We start from the raw sequence: 21,157 nt of genomic DNA, 5'->3' as shown, positions 1-21,157 counted from the left end.
TGCAAAGATGGAACAATGGAACACTTACAAAACACCACCGATGTCATGAGTCCACTGATGGGCGGTGCTAGGGTTGGCCAACCAAATTCGCGCCATCTTCAGCCTCTGCTCCATCGACAACGCCGGCTCCGCAAAATCTTCGTCCTCGCTACTGTACTCCGAGCTGGAGTAGCAACCACTCCCATCGAGGCCTAAGCGGGGGAGGTCGCCGCCGCTCGCATCGCCCTGGCCATCGTCGCCTGCCGGAGTAGCCGAGGCCATCGTCGCCTAGGGCACAGCAGCCGCGGGGGAGAGGAGGGCGCGAGGGACGAGCAGCCGCGGTGGAGGTGACAGCGCCTAAGCAGTTCGATCCATGACTACGGTGGCGTGGTGTGGCGGGCGGTGGGGCGGGCGGGGAGGCAGCCGCCGGCAAGGAGGAGAAGGAAGAGGGCAGAGCGGGGTCGGGGTGTGGCTCGACCGCACCAGCCGCGCCCTAAACGGTGCGAGCCGACCTCGTCCCAGTCAGCGCCCAGTCAGCGCGCGGGCACGCGCGCACTGGCCAGCGTGTCGCCTGACGGGCGGGCCCAACCGGTCAGTTTTTCTGTCAATACGTATAAAACACACTTTTAGTCTTTTTTGCAACGGCTCGCCCCAATCTTGGTACTGACATGTAAAAATTACCAATCTTGGTACCAATCTGCTTCCAATGCCCCAATTGTGGTACTTCTGTGCAATTTACTCATTATAAAGAGATGTGTACATATCCCACTCCTGCACTTCCATGCTCGGCTCGACTCTGGTTTTACCACACAGAAAAAATCATTTTCCAGTTTTCAGTTTCAGATGAAAATAGGTCACACATGTAAGGGTGCATGAGGGCGAGTAAACTCATCATCAACTTATTTTTTTTAAGCAACCGGCAAAAAGCTCTCATATAGAAAAAGAGAATTGACCAGCTTATAAAAAAACCGATTGAAAACCGACTAATTCAAAACTTTACGATAATATTACCAGGCAAACGTCAGCTGGAAACGGGCTGACAAGCGAACGCATTTTTCTGACTATTCTAATGCGACACGAGATCAAATGGTGACGGTTTTAGCAGGAGATGTGTTTCTTTGAAGAAACTGCCATGTTGGTCTGAAAAAACTGCCAACCCCCATACAAGTAAAGCTGCCATCTAAACGTTCGCAGATGCAAGGTTTTTTATTTTTTTCGGGGCTTGTCCTGCTGTGCCCCCAGCGTGACTTTAAGACTTGATTGTACTTTATACTGTTGTGTCGGATGCTTGGCTCGTTGCTTTATAATATAAAGCGGGGAAAACCCTTTTTCTTAACTTTAGAAGTATGAATGCAGAATAAAAACTGATATGACAACACATGCTTGCATTTGTTTTCTTCAACGTAGAGGTCGACCTGGAAGATGTTACAACGACGACCCGGACATCACAGGCAGGGAATATAACTTGACGGAATTGAAAATAAAGTGCACTCAACTCAGTCGATTAACCTACAAGAAATAGCCGTTGTCTTTTTTACTCTGTTTTGTGTTAAGAGTTGATATACAAGGATAAGTTTTGAAGTTGTATATCAAGCTAATTAGTCATTAGCTCTTGATGGGACATAATTTACATACTCTCCTCGACACTTCTCGAGGACTTTGCTGAGTTCATCATCAGCCTCAGAGACTAAGGATATATGTTGAGCATGAGAACGACCAAGCAACGGACATTTGGATCACTACGCCAACTTCTTGCCAGGCTTGTACACATATATACTGTACATATACATCCTAGAAGTATATATCTAAATGGTTGTACGAGATAATGTTGTTTTCACAAAATACTACTTGTATCTATATACATACCGACAGTTCCCTTTTTTGATATTGACGCACGCGTCGTCAAACTAATTGTATATAAGAAAATACATACAAGTAATTTAATACTTAAACCTACCAGCTACCTAAACTGCTAGCAGACCGAATGAAATAACTAGTGTTATTGCTGATCGCAACTGAATTATCAACAAGAGATAATGTATAATATAAAGTATGCATTGTAAATAAGATATCAATATCTTACATATATATAATAATTAATATGTATATGAGTATTTAGGTGTTGTATATGATGTGCGCCTACAGTATACTGCATCTATAATAATCACTCAAATAAAATCCATGATTTAGTAGATGGCCATACCAAAAACCCTACCTAAGCACATTTTATTTGTTTCAGAGAGTCATCTAACAGGGCTGCAAACTGGTCAAAAATCCTTATGCCTAATGAGAGCATACGCACTCATGTTTTTGTTACAAATATATTTGTTTGCATGACGCAATTATAATTGCGTCCATAATAATTACCGTCCAACATTTAGTAGTCAGCCGGTTATTTTGATAGAGAAGGGGCCATCTACTCATCATGTTTTGATTGAGAATGTGTCACCTAACTAGGGTTGAAAACTGAGAGGTAGGTAATTAATCAAATTGCCTTACCGTACATAATCTATCCCGGGAAAATCAAATATGGTTTGTTTCTAATTGCCGGTGGCCGGATAAGCCAGCAGTGTACGTCTACGAGGTGAAAGTCCAGGAGGGCAGGTCTCCAAACCGCTCTTGTGTTCTCACCTAGACGACGGGATGCTATACACTTAGACCTAGAAATGGGATGCTATACACTTAGACCTGTTGCTAGATCAATTCTTGGGTATAGGCGGACATGTTTGGCTGGGTCTCCCCATGACCATATCACTGTTCCTACAAACATTGTGTCGAGACGGACTCCCAAGTGGCGGTAAGTAAGATCAGGAACGAGCAATGAGATTTCTCTGCAAATGGGCAACTAGTTGACAATGTTAAAGAGTTACTTCACTCTTTTCTTTAGTTTAAGGTTGTCTGGGTGCGACGATAGGCTAATAAAGTCGCACATATCCTAACTAGGGAGGGTTGTATTAAGTCTGTTGAGTAAAACCTGGCTCCATGTGTTTCCCGAGTGTGTTAGCTTGGAGGTTGTTTCGGATGGGACTCTGAACTTTAAATAAAGCAACAACTATCCCCTAAAAAAATGAACATTGTGATTTCAGATTAATAAAGAGCGTGTGTTTGCCTTAAAAAGCAGGATGCTATATAATGTACACATGTCGGTAAATCATTTTTTTTTACAGTAGCAAGATATATTGGGTTTGTAGCGCACACGATGATACCATTGCAAATGTGTGTAGTACGGCTATGTTACCATTCTGATATAGGTTGTTATGCAAGGGCGGATGATTTTGACCATGAATGATAACGCTACCCTTACACGAGAAATCAGATAAGAAAGTAGAAATGTCAAATTTTTGAAAAAAAAAACCTAGTGAACCTCCAGGCAAAAAGTCATCACTGTTTGACTAAAATTAAATAAATTTGTACCTCTTAAGTTTCTGTTATGTACCGATAGACCTTCCCATCTTTTTTTTGTACATACATCATATTTAAAAAGTTGTACTTAACAGGTTCACACTACACCCTATAATACACACATATGAGTTTTTCCAATTTCTTTGAAATTTTTAACCATACTTGTATCACACCTCGACATTTTTCACAGTGAAGTATATACGTAGTCACCAGACTCACTCGGTGGCAGACCTGTGGGGTGAGAGCCCCCCTATGTTTTGAAGAGAATCACTGAAGAAACTTCTTTTGTTAGCTCAAAAACATAACTTCCTGCTCCCACCGTTTTGAAGGAATCATAAAGGAAACTTTTTTGGGAGGTTCGGAACAGAAAAATAAGAGCCTTTCACCTTCTTAGAGAATCACGTTTTTGTGTTTTGCTCCCCTAGATATCCTTGGCTAGCTTCGCAAATGGACTCGCTAAACCTTAATAACGGAATAAGCTATTATACTGTTTGCATTGAGCTTTACAGAGCTTTTTTACGGTACCCTGTACTGCTAGGGGTGAGGTGAGCAGTATAATAAAATCCCAGCGTTGATTTCGTGTGGGTACGGGGTTGTTGACGAAGATGCCAGGCTATCTCGTAGTAATAGCCGGGAATCGATATCCCTTGCTCGCTCCCATTGCTGCCATAGCGGAGTTGGCATCGTTGCCACTACCGCCACGTTGTAGGCGATCTTGCTGCCGCATACTGGGACCAGCACCCATGAGACTCGTTGGCACCACCGCCAGGCCCTTTTTCAACATCTCTGCCGCTCCTTGACCTCGCCAGGGTGGTCTTGGGATTGGGAATTTAGAGGTAAAGAACAAATGTATGCTTAGTAAATGGTTGTATAGGCTTTCTATAGAGACTGAAGGCATGTGGGTATAAATTTTACGTAATAAGTACTTACAATTTAAGACCTTGGACCAGGTTACGGTCAGACCAATGATTCACCGATTTGGAAGGGCTTGATGAGAACGAAAGCAACTTTCTTCCATATAACTAAATCCACCATTGGAAACGGTAATTCGATGAGATTTCGGGAGGATACATGATTAGGGAAGAGGCCTTTGGTCACACAATATCCATCTCTCTATAACATTATACAGTGTAAGGAGGCTTATGTTGCTGCAGTGTTACAATTCAACCCTCTAAATATTCATTTCTGGAGTTCTTTGGTAGGTGACCGCTGGGAAACCTAGCTACACCTCGTCAGAAGGTTGATGGATGTGAATCTCTCAGATGAGTCTGATAGTATTCACTGGAAATTAACTACGAATGACATTTTTTCAGTGAAATCTATGTATTTGGACCTAATTAACTCTGGTCCCATCCCGAAATCACTACATATTTGGAAGATCAAGGTCCCGTTAAGAATCAAAGTCTTCATGTGGTTTGTTCACAAGGAGGTGGTCCTGACTAAGGACAACTTGGCAAACGTAATTAGGAGGGTAGTCAAAAATGTAGCTTTTGTGATCAAGATGAAACAATCAAGCACCTCTTTCTCAATTGTCCGCTAGCCAAACTTTTATGGCGCTCAGTTCATATAGCCTTTAATATCACTCCTCCAAATAGTATTCACCCGTTATTTGCGACGTGGCTAAATGGAGTAGAGACAAATATGGAGAGGCATATTCGGGTAGGAGTATGTGCTTTATTGTGGCTATATGGAACTGTAGAAATGACATGGTTTTTAACAGACAAACTCGTATAAAGTTTTTGCAGGTTATCTACAGGGCCACTACTTGAATCCGTATGTGATCGCTGTTCACTCCTATGGAAGCCATGGAGCCTTTGGTTACTGGGTCTGCCCAATAGGAGATAGTAGCTCAGGATATCTACAACCGGTTTGAATGGCGATCCAGTAATAGAATAGATGATTAGTCATCTTATTTTATTTTCGCCGGTTTGGCATTTTATACTTTTTATTTCAGCTCCATGTGAGCTTGTTCTCGATCACACACACTTCAGACACTTGGCTTAATAAAAGGGTTTTATGTATCGTTCTGATGCAGAGGCCGAGGGTAATCCTCCTTTTCTAAAAAAGAGAGCTCTTTTTACAACATCAGCACTTGCAATGGTGTTCTGACGCAGTTGGCAGGACCTAGCAATGCGTTTTTCACCGTGCACCTCACAGTCGTGGTCGAGATAATGCGATTCGAATAAAAAGGTCGAGATCATGCAGGGGTGGCACCATGCATGCATGTTGAGTTTGCCTAGATATAGTACATCGACTCAACTCAAGATCACGTAATTGCTTGCCAATTGATTAATAAGTTCTCGGCAGCTACTTCATCGCTCGTCGCAGCGTGCACGATCATATGCGTGTCGATTTGCCTGCGCTAGAAATAATATTTACTTCTTCTAGAAAAACACAGCTCGCCATTCCTAGCCCACGAGACCAAACCCACGGCGATAATATAAGTAAGAAGGTTGGCTCGTGGTCAAGCCCGAAGTGCCCAACCATACGATCGAACCGAATAAACGTTATCGATCTGCTAGGTAGGAGAGCGCCGTCGCGAGCAGGTGTTTACTTTCGTCGATGCTGTCGGCTGTCGGGGCTCGAGCAGTTTCTTCTGCTCCTGCGACTCCTCCTTTTTCTTCTTCTTGGTAAGAATATATATTTCGTTTGCATTATCTTGATCACAGGCACCAGTATATTTCGAATATCAAAACGAATATGCATGCAGCTAGCTGCCGTGCCCAAGCTTTCAACGAGAGGGAACTCGATCGAACACGCGATCTCACTCGCGCTGTACGAAGGCGTTGCCACCACGCGGATCTTTTTTTTCTTTTTCTTTTTTTTTGAAACGGAGACCACGCGGATCTTATGCCTGCAACGACCTGCAGCTGAGCAGTCGTGGAGTGGTATGACTTTGACCGGAAAACCGCGAACCAGCGTGGACTCCACCAACTCCGCCTTGCCAGCTTAATCATATGCTAATGATTCGGCCTGGCCGGCCCGTGGGCTCATGTGGTTCTATCCGGTGGATTACGCCGTGCAATTTCGGATGGAGGGAGTACAACCTTAGTTCAAAACTGCGACATTTATTATGGATCGAAGGGATTAGCATGTTTTGTTGGAGAGGTAAATGCGTGGTATATTTTATCACTCTCTTGAGCTATTGGAGATAGGTGGACAATATATTTCTAGGCTTGCCCTTTGTCTAGGGACTCAACTATTTTTCACTAATAATGTGCTGAACAAGACCTATATAGTGTCTCCAATAAAATGTTGAACTGCACCTGCATGCCCGAGAGCTCAAATTGTTCGAGAAAGATGAAACAAATACTTCAACATTGGCCGATGTTCCATTGGGTGTCGCCTGCTTGGCTTCCTAGCCACGTGCTGCCCTCTTCGGACTTCGAAGTTGTGTGTGCACAACGTCAACTCCAATGCCGAGGGCACCCTTCTCGCCAATGATATTGAACTGTGGGACGCGAAGACACTTGCATTGAACAAGCAACGGGAGGGAGTAGGTATTTTGCTTCCAATTTCGGTGCCCAAGTGGATCCCATTCATTCTTTTCTAGAAGGACAACAAGGCGATTTGAGAGAGAAGACAACTCGTTGTTGGGGACAAGTGGACCTAAGGCGATGCTTAGAATCGATCCGCATATAATAATAGTTAATGTATTAGGTGGAGTAGGAAGGAGAAGAGGGAGGAAGAACGAAAAGCAACGATAGACCGTCCGATAACAACGAGATAAAATGTGATGGTGATGGCGAGGCTACTATCAACCTTTCGAAGGGCCTGAGGCCGATCTTTATTAGAAGGAGAGAAAAGTTCAGTACAACAGGAACAGTCTAGGAAGATTAGACTGAACCCAAGACCCCATACAGGACCCAGCCACAGCAACGCTCGGATCTCCAAACCCTCCAGAGCATCAGGATGAGTACCATAACAAAATTTATACGGAGTACAACAGGAGCTAACTGGGGACTTCAGGGAGGAGCTGCTGAGTGAAGGAACTCCAACGCTGGAAACAAATACAGGCAAAGCCCGACGGCTGTAGCTAAGCCGGGAGATCAGCAATGCATCCCGCGGCTCTCCACATGGCTACGTCTTCCTTGATCCGGTCCAGAACCCAGTCAGGTGGGTTGGAAGCATGATCAAATATCCTGGCGTTTCGCTCTTTCCACACCCTCCAGTGCAGCATGATGATTACCGTGTCAAAATTCCTCCTGACTGCCTTCGGAATAGCCGCCCTAGCCCGAAGCCACCAGTCTTCCGTGGAAGTGAAAGAAACACTGGGGGTAATGCATTCGTCCATGTTTTAAAGAGCAACCAAACCTGTTGGGTATATAGGCAGTGGACAAAAAGGTGAGTGCAGTCCTCTGGCGCAGACAGGCAGAGCGAACACACTCGATTGGACGGCCAGCTTCGTCGCTCCAGGTTGTCCGCCGTGAGACATCTTTTATGCACCACCAGCCACATGAAGAATTTACAACGCGGTGGAGCCTTGGATTTCCAAATCGGCTTTGAGCATGCAAAGCGAATTTTGCCTAGAAAGAACAGGCTGTATGCACTCTGGATAGAGAATTGCTTGTCTGACGTCAACATCCAGCGTGGAGTGTCCCCGGCATCCATATTGAGGGAAGTGTTCTCCACCAACTCCCATACCTTGAGGAACTGCACAATGGCAGGTAGCGAGAGCCCGCCGGCTACGTCTTTGGTCCAGGCCTGATTGTGGATAGCCTCTTTGACAGTTAGCTCGCGGTTCTTGACGAAGGAGAAGAGTTGGGGCGCCATCTGGGCCACTGACTTGCCATCCTCCAGCCACCGGTCAGTCCAAAATTTGGCAATCTCACCGGATCCCAGCCTGACTTGGCAGGCCGCGTTGAAAAGGGCCTGGACCTCCCTCTCCATCACGTTGGGTAGAGCATGCCATGGCCTCCCATCCGCGTCCCAGCGCAGCCAAGGCCATTTACATCGAAGTGCTAGACCAAACCATTTAAGATTTAAAACTCCAAGTCCACCAAGCTCCCGGGGCATGCACACCCTCGACCATGGGAGCAGACAGTGGCCCCCATTGATCTCTTCCTCGCCCTTCCAAATGAAGCTACGACAGTGACGGTTGATGATTTTGATCGCCCAGGCTGGCAAAGGCAGTGCCGCCAAAAGGTGGACCGGCAGTGCCATGAGGACTGAGCGAGCGAGAGTGAGGCGCCCAGCTGTAGCCATCATCTTCGGCTTCCATCCTTTCATTTTGTTGGAGAATTTATCAACCAGCGGCATGAGTATGCTGTGAGGCTACTATCAACCTGAATATGCCTTGGATGTTAAAGGGTGTCTAGATGAGTAATACGGTACCCTGACGACTTAGATGTACACATGATCAGTGCATCAACAGCCTGCCTCAACGTTGCCACCACTGACGGTGGCTGATCGGAACAAAACATGAAAGAGTTGTATATAAGACCGAAGAAAGGTGTAGAAATATTCAACTACCCGGGTCGTATGCTTGCAAACCTAGGCTACGTTCGGATGCAAAGTTTTCAAGACCACTGTAGCTTTTGTGCACACAATACCATAGTATATGAATACTATAGTCTTTTGCAATATTTGGAAAACCAGTAGGTGCTTGGTGCATTCCATTAAGTCACTAAAACAATCAAGGAAAATTCTAAGGAGCAATCATGCGCATATACATGTTTTCTCACACTGCCCCTTTTCAATGGAATTTTGCCTACATACAGTGAGGACATGCGCGCATGAATCTTAGACACGTCACGCTGATATAATCGCATTGATTGCTAATTTGCTTTTTTGGAATGATTTTTCTCACGAACAATTAATCCAATTAGTCACCATATATGCATCTTCTCAACAAGGGCTTCAAAACAATCATGTGGTTGGGATGGTTAGGTGGACAGTGGTATCCCCAACCCACCAGAGTTCAAGTTCTGGTGCTCGCATTTATCGTGCATTTATTTCAGAATTTTCGGCGATACGCTTTCAATGGAAGAAGACGTCCCCATTGACTACAAGGCGCCTACGATGATATGCTGGCTCAGTCTCTCAAAGGTGATCATAGGGGTATGGTATGCATGTGTGCGTTTATATGGGTCAGTGTATGCGCATTTATATGAGCGCTTGCATGTTACAAAAATGATTTCAAGATTTATTTTGTTCTACTATTTGCCAAATATGTCATCATGGTTACCATGTTAGGAGTTACCATGCAATAATTTTGTTTCCTTTTAAACATTGCAATGACATGCATCGGTGGAAAATGAGTATTCAAGTGTTATAAACAAATAAGAAGTAGGTATCAACTCATACAAGTACCATGAAGCAGCGAAGCAACATGTGGTTGGATGGTTGAAGGGACAGCTCACCAGGGTTCAAATCCCGATGCTCGCATTTATTTTTGGATTTATTTCAGGGTTTCCGGCGATGCGCATTCAGTGGGAGGAGACGTTCCTGTCGACGATGAGACGCCTACAGTGACTTGTAAATCTCAAGATGATATGTCGGCTCAGTCTTTTGGAGGTGCTCATAGGGATAGGGTGTGCGTGTGTACTTTCATAGGGGTGAGTGTATGCACGTGTATATGAGCGCTGGTGTCTGTACTAATGTTCAAAAAAAAAACCACAAAACAAGTTCTAAATTGACGTAAATTGCCATTCGGTAGCATGGCAAGTAAGTGACTAATAACCTCACACGTAAATAGAATAATCTAGCAAGTACGGACCAAAAATAAGTTACCAAAACATGTCAACATGGGATCATCAATCAGGTTAACAGTTTAAGAGATAAACATTTTTAAATTTTTTGAATTTAGAAGAAATCTTTAATGATGTCATCCTGTTAGATGCATGCATGCATAGATGAGAGAGGGGGGGAACGAGGCGAAGCATGAAGACAATTTTGTGGCGCCCCTTCCGAATGCGGTCAACCAATCAAACGAGTTTGCATGACGTAGATCTACATGTCCATAATCCTGAGCTTTGTATCAAAGCCATGCACTCTTGTACTCATGGGAGCTATTATTGATGCTTAGCCTACATGTTACGCTCTGGATATCATGATGCAAGATCCAAACAAACGCATCTGACGAACTTGGATACGTGTAGACGTGCGGGAACATATGATGAGTGGAAGGAAGTAGCAAGAGCATTCCGAGATCACAAGGAAATCAACAAAGGAACAACCTTTTCTCGACTTTAAAATAGAAGTGGAGGGTAGAGACCTTTTTCAGTTGTAGAGATCTTTGTAGTACTTGAAAAAGATCACATTATTAAGAATATTGCAGTGCGTTAAACTACAGTGTAGGCATCCTAACAGGGTCCTAATGGTGCGATTTTACAAAGTATATGTAACAGCTCAGTTTTTGGTTAGTAGACCATCAAGGTCCAGGATCATCGTTTAAGGCTAAGAATTTCTTGATCGAACATAGAAATATATGTATATCATCGATTAAGGCCCTGTTTGGTTCATAAGTCCTAGGACTTTTTCTAGTCCCAACTAAAAAGTTCCTAGTCCCTAAAAAGTCCCTTCCTGTTTGTTTTCAGGGAATAAAAGGTCCCTAGTCCCTCCCTATAGCTTATTAAATGACCATGTTACCCCTAGTATATAGAAAAATAACAACCAAACAACACCATGGGACGACGGGGCAATGGGTGCAAAGAGGGGCATTGTTGGGAAAGTCTCAAAAAAGAATCACCTTGAGAGTCTTCTTCATTTAGTACCAAAAAGCAACTTTTAGTCCCTAGTAGTCTCTCATGTTTGATTAAAAGGCACCAAAAAGTCTCTGGAAACAAACACCCCCTTCCTCACCAAAAAGCATAAGGCTGGTCACAATGGGCAAGAACATAAACTAGTAACTTACACACTTCCCTAGACTATGTTACTACCTCCATAGTGGGTAGGAACATCTATGTAGTGTCATGCAATGATGTATTTATTAGGTTATAGACTCATTGTTTCTTGGAGTGTGTGATGTTCCGGTAACTTAGCTAGTTACCACAAGCACCTTTCTCTTCATTAAATATGTGCCACATAAGCAAAGTTGTATTGGAGTGTGTGATGTTACTCCTAAGTTCCTCCCCATTGTGACCAGCCTAAGAATTAGCCAGCAAAAAAATCAAGCATAAGAATTTTGGTTCTAATAATAAAAGTAAAACAAGTTCGAGCAGAGCGGCAACCGCCTTTTTCTGAAGACACCCGACCGTACCTACCGGCTATCTCGTGTTGGGTTCACGGCGTCTCACTGTCGCGCGCGGTGCGGTAGCTTGAGACGTGGCTTCCCGTGGCACGACTCCACTGGGTTAGTTTATTGTGCCCAACCCTACGGACAGGTAGGAGTAAGTTCTGACTTGGGAGTCGGTAGCTAGCTCGACCGCGAGCATTATTTTCTCCGGACGTCGCTTTTGCCACCTTTACTCGCCTTAAAAACCCACGAAAACCTTGTTCGTGGACGACCAGCAGTTAATCCCATCGGTTCATGAGATGAGTACTGCTCGCATTATCACGGGAGAGTGACGTGCGCGTGACTGAAAGCGGGCCTCCCAACTGTATAAATAGCTACCCGGCCCGTCCTGAATTTAGCATCAATCCACATCGCCACAGGTGTGCAGCTTGCAGCTAGCAGCAACAAGTACATTCAGCAGGCCCATTAACTCACTCATCCTGCTACCTGCTTGTTGATCGATAGCGCATCCTGCATCGCATCCCACTCACAAACATGGCTCCACCGTCGCAGTGCCTCGACGCCATGCACGGTGCGGCCCACAATGGCACCGCCCCGGCGGTGGCTGACACGAAGCCGCAGTGCCCCACCGTGCTCGACGCCGACGTGTTCCGGCGCCAGGGCCACCAGGTCATCGACTTCATCGCCGAGTACTACGGCGGCATGGGGGACTACCCCGTGCACCCCAGCGTCACGCCAGGATTCCTGCGCAATGTGCTCCCCGCGGAGGCGCCGTCCCGCCCGGAGCCCGACGCGTTCGGCTCGGCGCTGCGGGACGTCCGCGACCTCATCCTCCCGGGCATGACGCACTGGCAGAGCCCCCGCCACTTCGCGCACTTCCCGGCGTCCAGCAGCACCGTCGGGGCCCTCGGGGAGGCGCTCATTGCCGGCATCAACGTGGTGCCCTTCACGTGGGCCGCATCGCCGGCCGCCACCGAGCTGGAGATGGTGGTCGTCGACTGGCTCGGCAAGGCGCTGCATTTGCCGGAGAGCCTCCTGTTCGCCGGCGGCGGCGGGGGCACGCTTCTCGGCACCTCGTGCGAGGCCATACTCTGCGCCCTCGTCGCCGCCAGGGACAAGAAGCTCGCCGAGATCGGGGAGAGGAGGATCGGCGACCTTGTCGTCTACTGCTCCGACCAGACCCATTTCGCCTTCCGTAAGGCTGCGCGCATCGCCGGGATCCTGCGAGACCACTGCCGCGCGATTCAAACGTGCCGTGAAGACATGTTCGCGCTCTCGCCCACGGAGCTGCAAGCCGCCATGCAGGCCGACGTGGACGCCGGGCTGGTGCCGCTGTTCCTATGCGCGACCGTCGGGACCACCCAGACGACCGCCGTTGACCCTATCGGTAAACTCTGCACCGTCGCGGCGTCCCACGGCGTCTGGGTCCACGTCGACGCGGCCTACGCCGGCTCGGCGCTGGTCTGCCCGGAGTTCCACCACGTGATCGACGGCGTGGAGGCCGTCGACTCGTTCAGCATGAACACCCACAAGTGGCTCCTGGCGAACAACGACTGCTGCGCGATGTGGGTGAAGAGGCCGTGCGAGCTCATCGCGGCGCTGGGCACGGAGCAGGAGTACATCCTCAAGGACGCGGCGTCGGAGGGGCACGACGTGGTGGACTACAAGGACTGGACCATGACGCTGACCCGCCGGTTCCGCGCGCTCAAGATGTGGCTCGTGCTCCGCTGCTACGGCGTCGACGGCCTGCGCGACCACATCCGCTCCCACGTGCGCATGGCCGAGGCGTTCGAGGACATGGTGCGGGCCGACGAGAGGTTCGAGGTGGTGACGGACAGGCAGTTCGCGCTGGTGTGCTTCCGGCTCCAGTCGCCGGAGAAGTTCGGCGGCGAGAAGACGGCCAACGAGCTCAACCGGGGCCTCCTCGAGGAGGTGAACGCGGTCGGCCCGGGCCCGTACATGAGCTCAGCGAACGTAGGCGGCGTCTACATGCTCAGGTGCGCCGTCGGGAGCACGCTCACGGAGGAGCACCACGTCACTGATGCATGGAAGGTGGTCCAGGATCGGGCCTCGGTAATCCTCCGGAAAATGGAAATTATCTACAGCGTGCTTGGTTAAGGTGAATATATATGTTTCTCTATGTAAAATCTACTTGCAGACAAACTTGATCCTAATTAAGTCTCGACCTCAACTAGGTCGAAACCACGAGGATTTGTATTTGATATTTATATATAAAGCAATTTATTGATGACGTGTACTGCTTGCTTCACTCACCCTGTTTGCAGTTTTCTTCGTTGAGTTCTCAAAACATATGCCCGTTTTAGCAGCTATACAGTGGAAGCTTAATTATATGTTTTGCGTGGGAGGCTTCAAAAGTTTACGAAATACAGTAGACTACAAGATGTCTACTATGATTTTGTCAATCTCAAGATGAAAACATATGCATACATATTGATCTCCTCTAAAGGAAAAATCCTTCAAACGCAACTCCTTTATTAGCACACAGACAGAACCCATATTTGTTATCAGTATCATTGCTAGTCGATCGGTAGCAACAGCACGCCCACGTACGGGTTTGGATGATAGGACCGGGGCACGGCTGGCCAACAGGAAACCATTTGGTAGTTTGCAGATACTCTGACCTACATACTCCTAGATCGGTATAACAAAGCATATCCTCTGACCTATATTAGACCACGTGGTAGTTTGCAGATCCCCATCGCAAGCGGACAGGCGTTTACTTCGGCGGATCCGTGTAAGCATTTTCCTTCACATCTTAGTACTATTGATATAGAATGCCTCGTTGGCAGAAATTCATGATCACAAGCACTCATCTGCCTAATGAAGACGGAGAGGTCTTTACGGTAATGCCGATGGGATTTTATCGAGCATTTTCCTTCACGCCTTAATTTATTGTTTAAGCAAAGGTTGTTATCTACCATGGATCTCGCCGGATCAGCAACATCCACGGCCACGCGACGGACTCCCACGAAGATTAGGATGTGAGATACGAAACAATCCATGTCCGGGGAAAAGTAAGACGTCAGACAAGGACGTGTCCACAACCGTCGAAGATTAAGACTAGGATAATTTTGCTATGTTAAAAATATGTCATCTGCTTTTGTTTAATGAAATATATCAACCATTTCATGAATTTGATCTGGTTTAAATGAAAATCGTCCGGTTTGCATGAAATTTGTTCGTCTTTTTCGATTCACATTTGAAATACGCGCAGATGTTTCGGATGTATCCGACGGAGATGCCCCGGACGGATAGTGCCTCAGGGCACCGTGTTGAAGACACCCTTACTATATTTTCCTAATGCGTGCTCCGTGCATCCGCTCCCAAACAACTTATTACATGATACCAAACTTAAATACCCTTATCAAGAGAACATAACCAAGGCCATGTTTCTCTCCTTTATTGCCGAAAAAGGGTTCCCCGCTTTGTATACAAAGCAACCAACCGGGACATGCAATTGGTAGGTGCTGGGGCGGAAGCAGCATAATCACACCCAAAAGAAATAAAAGAGAAAATACAAGAAAAAGAAATGCCGACAACGGCGGATCGACAAAAACGAAGAAGCCTCACGACCGGTGCGTCCATCGGAGATTGCCCACCAAGCTCCAAGACTCCGAAGCGTCGGTACAAATCAACACCTCCAAGAAAGGGACGCGACGATGACGACGATGCTGCCAAGCGTTTCCCCCGGTACGCGGCGAAGAGAGAAGAAGGGTAGTCCCGACGCCCTCCAGGAAGGTCCAGCGGCACCCTCAGGCGCCACCGCGTCGGTGTCGGCCAAGGCAACAGGGATTTCTCCCGATCCCAACCTCCACCTCAGGCACTCCGGATCTCTCCACCAAACCGACCACCACCCTGCGCCAACCCGGTCATGAAGCGCCCCACGCTGTCTCACCACGGCACCGCGAAGCATGGCCTGCACAATGAAGAAGAGGAGCCGGGACTAGGACCATCGACACGCGGGAGGGCCCCACCTCCACCGTCAACGACGGTAGCCGACCGAATGCAATAGCACGAACATATCAGGCTCGTGGCCGCACAGGTCGGGCTGGCCTCTCAGAAGCCCGTAAAGTTCCCGCCTTTGTGCGGCAGCCGGCACACCATCGGCGTCGCCGCCCCTGTCCAGGCCGCTCCCCTGCTTCCCCGTACACAAGGCGTACAGGCCGCGCCGGAGCCGGCCCGCTAGGACCCAGATGGGGCCCTACGGGCCTAGATATGGGCCGGGGTCGCAGCATCGGCCACCCAGCACCACCAGACCGCCCCGCCGCCAAGGGAGGTACCACCACTGCGCGCGCCGCCAGCCGCTGCCACCAGGACGCCGGACCGCCACCCGGAGTCGCGCCGCCATGAGCAGCCGCCGCCGCCACCGAAACCATTGTCGGCGGAGGAGCACCGTCGCGGGTCGCCAGCACCCGAGCCATGGCACCGCGTGCGGGAAAGGAAAGGCCGCCGCCGCCGCCAACGCCACGCGAGCAGGGCCCGGTGGCGCAGGCCGGCGGCGGCGGTAGCAGGGGAAGGGGTGGAGGCGCTGGGAGGCGGGGAGAGGGGCCCCCGGTCGCCTCGCTCGGGGAGGCGACGCGGGAGGCGGGCAGGGGGCGGGCCGTGAGGGGGAGAGGGAGGCGCGACGCGCACCGCCGGCTGCCGGAGGCACGAGGGGGGAAGGCGGCCGGTGGCGGCGGCGGAGGCGCGAGGAGGAGTTTCTCTCCTTTATTGATCTCTCTTTTCCCGTTTCTCTCTCTCTCTCTCTCTCATCAAGCTTCTCTCCATTGATAGCGCTTGAAACATAGCTAGCGATGACTTTTTCTCTTTATCATCATTTTTTTTTGTTAAATTTGTAACATCTTGGACAGAACACAAACATATGAAACAGGTCATGCATTTTATAACCTACAAAAAGTGAACACTAGTATGGTTCAAATAGGTTTTTATTTTGGATTAGTTTAAATTGCTTACCACATATGTCATACAATGCATTGTTGTATAACCTACAAAAATGAAACCATGCATTGTATAATCTGTTACAGCAGACAACAGAACACTGAGTTGCAGAGCGATCTTGTAATTCGTTAACAGGATGCAATTGAAAAAAGAATCGCGACGAAATTCAATTTTGGATTAAATATTCACTTCTTGTTCACGCAAGCAGACCACCAGAGATGGAGTAATCATGGGATCGAATATGCTTTGGCATGAAGGCAGGAATTACAATTGCTTCATGCAAGCAGATCACGAGTACTACTAGCTAGCTAGGGCACATCTTCAATGTTTGGAGAGCTTGAGTAATCCATGCATGGGATTGGCAGGGTTCAGAATATATCATGCAATTATAGTAGTTGAAAAAAAATTCACTGCACAAGCAGAGCTGCAGAGATAGCAGGAGTTGAGCAAGACATGACATGCATTGGGGAAACAATAGTCACTTTGCGCAAGCAAATCTCCGGTACTAGCTACAACAAAAATTAAACAGGAATAGTACAACACACTGGACAGAGAAACAACAATCTACTGGGTTGACCAGAAATTACCGACAAATAATATCAGGATAAAACATTCACTTCGTGGGCCAAATAAGATGTAGCAGCCCAACTTTCAAAAGTGTCCTGCTCCTAAGCTCAAATGACCTCGGTGAACTGTAAAATCGAAACAAAAATAAAAAAAATCTTTCTTTTTTGTGAAAAATATTGACAAAAGTTTCAAGTGCTTGCAAAAATTCATCATGGAATTACATTCCTGTAAGGCGTGACAAAAGAAAAATTCAGTGCCCCAAAATGCTTTTGAAAGTAGCATTTTCAGAGTATTGTTTCTTTTTTGGCACGCCTTCTAGGAATGTGATTCCATGACGAATTTTTGCAAGCGCTTGAAACTGCATCCAAAAGGCTGAGAAACTCTGCATCCCCCAACTTTCCAGCTCTGTCCGGCTTGCTAGCCCAAGTATACTCAGGGACTGTGAGCTCAGTTCTGTTAATTCGGCACAGCTCACACAGAACTCTTCATTTTCTTTTCAATAAAAACAAAGATGCATATTCCTCTGAAAAGACATCAAGAGCGAAAAACAGAAATACACTTTTACCAGGAAGAAATAATGGTAGTAGCATCACCAGTATGAGGCATGTTCCCTGACTGTATAGTTAATTTGTTTAACATTTGGGTCAGAGTTTACGCATCGCAAATGATACATGCAGCTTAATACTAGCTAGAAGATGCAAGCTCAAAGGAAAAAAGAAAAGAAAGAGTATGTCCTTCAACAAAATACAGAAGAAAATAACAAGATCATACTGAAAACCAAGCATAGTATGTGTTGAATCATACTCAAACATAAGAAGAAGACAAGATCCTTATCAGTTACATGGTGACAATTGACTGATAATGTTAATTAGTTTCAAACGAATAGTTTATAGAAGAAGAAGAAAAAACTAAGACGCATGAGCTACATGCCAAAATTAGTACTCACTCCGACCCGAATAAATTGACGCAGCATCTATACAACCTCCATACAATGTTGGATAGAGGCTGCATCAATCAATTCGGATCGGAGGGAGTACCAGAATGCCATTGGCGTTGAGCGACCTAGTATATTGTTTAGCTGAATGTAGTCAAGCAAAACACACAATCAATTGCATGGGATCATGGTAGTATATGCTATTCACTCATGCCAGCTCATCAAGAGTATTAGGGGAAAGAAAACACTTGATGCTGAATCAAAAGAATAGTCCAACACAGACAGACAGAGAGCGATTCATGGCATTAATCAGTGACACACACATCAGGATGTGTCATTCACTCGCCACATTTCAAATATTCACCGCAACTTTATACAAGCAGAACTGCAAAGACTGAGCAATCATGGTATTGCTGGTTGCAAGAAAATGGGGAGGACATAACATGCATTATGAGGAAACTATCGAATTCATCCAAGCAGATCAAGAGTAGTAGGTAACTATCCAGAACACCTTCGATCAAGAGTAGCTGAAGAAATTCAACAGAGCAATTCATGGGGTTGGTGATAAATGTCAGGTTAACTCATTCATCCACTTTGAAGCATGCAGTTCAAAGCTTTAAACACAAATTTGTTCCGAATCTTCTTCGACAGAGTGGAAGAGGAATCAAGTTGACCTTACCCCCATAATCTTTGACAAATTCTAAGAAACAACCACTAGGAAATTAGTGATAAAGGAGGCAGAACAGAACCACTAAGCCACCAGATACAGACAGTGAGATTTTACCGCAGAAATGGCTTCGAACAAAGGGATTCCTACTCTTCGAAGGCCCATGGACTCTCTTTACGCAGTTCCTCCTCCTCCTCCTCGGTGAAGTCGTTGGCGATGCCGAACATCTCGCGCATCTGCTCCACGCTGTACCCCTTGACATTGTCGGCGACCTTCTGGCAGGCAGCGTCGAGGAGCCCCTTGATGTGGAGGAAGTTGGCGGCCATCATGAGGTCGTAGAGGGCGTCCTGGCTGAGGCCGTCGACGAGCTTGCGGTCCCACTCCATCAGCGCCTCCTCGGATGCCTCGGAGTTGCTGCTGCTGCTGCCCTCATCGACGCGGCTGTTGGCAAAGGCGGCGTCGGCGTGCTTGTTGCAGTACTCGATCACCATGGCGAGGGCCCTGGCGTCCACGTTGGGTAGCGGGATGATGCCTCCGGCGCAACCCTCGTCGATCATGTCGGCGAGGAGCACGGACAGCCGTGCAGCCGCCTCCGACACCTTGAACAGCATCCCATCCGAGCTCATTAAGGTGATGATTTTTCCGCTGGCCCTGAAGAAAAATGTGTTGTTTTCGCCAGCAACCTGCTCTGTCTCCTCTGCCATCGCTCCCTTCTTCTCCGGCCGTTGACACTTGGTTCTCTTAAACCGTCGTCGCTCCCTTGCCCCATCCGCTGCCGCCGTCCCCTTCTCAGAAAATGTAAGTCCAGAGAACCATGTGCACATGTCTTCCCTCTCTATCTGGTGCATCTGCCCGCGGGTCTTGCAATTGACCATGTCCTCGACGGCGACCTTCTGGCAGGCAGCGTCGAGGAGCCCCTTGATGTGGAGGAACTGAGCGGCGATGACGACGTCGCAGAGGGCGTCCTGGCTGAGGCCATGGACGAGCTTGCGGTCCCACTCCTTCAGCGCCTCCTCGGATGCCTCGGGGTTGGCAGAGGCGGCGTCGGCGTGCTTATTGCAGTACTTGATCACCGTGGCGAGGGCCCTGGCGTCCACGTTGGGTATCTGGATGATGCCTCCGCCGCAGCCCTGGTCGATCATGTCGGCGAGGGGAACGGACAGCCGTGCCGCCTCCTCTGACACCGTGAACAGCATCCCATCCGAGCTCTCCAAGGTGATGACAGCACTGGCCTTGAAGAAAAAGATCTCTTTTTTGCCGGCCACCTCTTCCATCGCTCCCTTCTCCTCCGGCCTTTGTCCCTTCGTACTCCTAAACCGTCGTCGCTCCCTGCTTTCCCTCTCCGCCGCCGCCGTCCCCTTCTCAGATAATGCAATTTCAGAGAACCATGTGAACATCCCTTCCGTCTCCTCTGCTTCCGCCTTCTTCTTATGCCCCCTCTTCGCCGATGCCAACCGATTTTCTCCCTTTCGCTCCGCCGTGGCTCTCTCCTCCTCCTCCTCTTCCTCCCCATCTTCCTCATTCCCGGCCGTCGCTCCCTTCTCTTCCTTCTCCGCCGTCGACCCCTTCCCCTTGTCCGCGGCCGCGTCTCCCTTCTCCTCCTCCGTCGGCCCCGTCTTCCCCATCGCCCTGTACGCAGTCGCCGGACCCTTCTCTCCCACCGCCGCTCCCGCTCCCGCTCCCATCTCTTGCTTCTCCTCCGCCGCCATTGCTCTCGATGTGGGTTAGGTGGGGAACTGCCGGAAATGGCCGAGTGTGCGGTGTGCTTCTGGACAGAATCAGTGCGATGAATCCATTTCTTCTGCTGCAATGGGCCTACTTCTGGGCCGAACTGAAACAAGCTGGAGTTTTGGGCTGCTGGATTTAGTGGGCCCATTTGTAATATTATGCTTGAGCCAGTCTTTTTTTTTGAGTGGTGATTCATGAAGGAGATATAGCAACACAATTTTTTTTCATCAACAGGCCACACGCAAAAGGAAGAAGAATAGAATTGAAAGGTTTCAGACGCCATCCGGGTCGTATTGTGAGGAAGCTCAACATTTGCACAATCATGCGGAAGAATTCTATAAAAAACTATACCATACAGAGGAAACGTTGGGGATGGACAAGGTTCTCTCTTGTGCACCACGAAAACTAACGCCATCAATGAATGCAATACTGAACGCTCCATATACAATAGAAGGGGTTAAAAATGCACTCATTTTAGATGTACCTAACAAAAGCACCTGGACCAGATGGATTTCTGGCCCATTTTTTCAACGTCATTCAGACGTGTGTGGAGAAGAAGTGACAAGGGTTGTGTTGAATATTTTTAATGGATTTGAGGGCTTACGACACAAATTGTCTGCTCCCGAGCTCAAATGCTCCCTAATTGAATAGTAAAATCAAAATAAATAGTGAAAAAATAGAAACCTGGTTTTTTGTTGAAAACTTGACAAATATTTTGTGTGCTTTCAAAAGTTTATCATGAAAT

General features: G+C 47.8%; 2 protein-coding genes across 2 annotated transcripts; one reads left to right on the top strand and one right to left on the bottom strand.

Moving 5' to 3' along the window:
• The first annotated feature begins 11,840 nt into the window (after window positions 1-11,840).
• LOC123065731 (tyrosine decarboxylase) lies at window positions 11,841-13,808 on the top strand. The gene has a single exon (XM_044488957.1). It carries the CDS (start codon window positions 12,092-12,094, stop codon window positions 13,673-13,675), a length of 1,584 nt encoding a protein of 527 aa, XP_044344892.1. The 5' UTR covers window positions 11,841-12,091; the 3' UTR covers window positions 13,676-13,808.
• Window positions 13,809-18,570: 4,762 nt separating this feature from the next.
• Window positions 18,571-20,439, bottom strand: LOC123070922 (uncharacterized). Its single transcript, XM_044494334.1, has one exon. It carries the CDS (start codon window positions 20,391-20,393, stop codon window positions 18,831-18,833), a length of 1,563 nt encoding a protein of 520 aa, XP_044350269.1. The 5' UTR covers window positions 20,394-20,439; the 3' UTR covers window positions 18,571-18,830.
• Window positions 20,440-21,157: the final 718 nt, after the last annotated feature.

This window comes from Triticum aestivum, chromosome 3B (genome assembly GCF_018294505.1).
Source record: "Triticum aestivum cultivar Chinese Spring chromosome 3B, IWGSC CS RefSeq v2.1, whole genome shotgun sequence".
In the NCBI taxonomy this organism is placed as follows: Eukaryota; Viridiplantae; Streptophyta; class Magnoliopsida; order Poales; family Poaceae; genus Triticum; species Triticum aestivum.
This window is presented reverse-complemented; position numbering and strand designations above follow the sequence as displayed.

What these genes read in the sequence shown, in the direction of transcription:
- LOC123065731 (XM_044488957.1), top strand. Translation starts at nt 12,092, where the DNA reads ATGGCTCCACCGTCGCAGTGCCTCGACGCCATGCACGGTGCGGCCCAC.
- LOC123070922 (XM_044494334.1), bottom strand. Translation starts at nt 20,393, where the DNA reads ATGGCGGCGGAGGAGAAGCAAGAGATGGGAGCGGGAGCGGGAGCGGCG.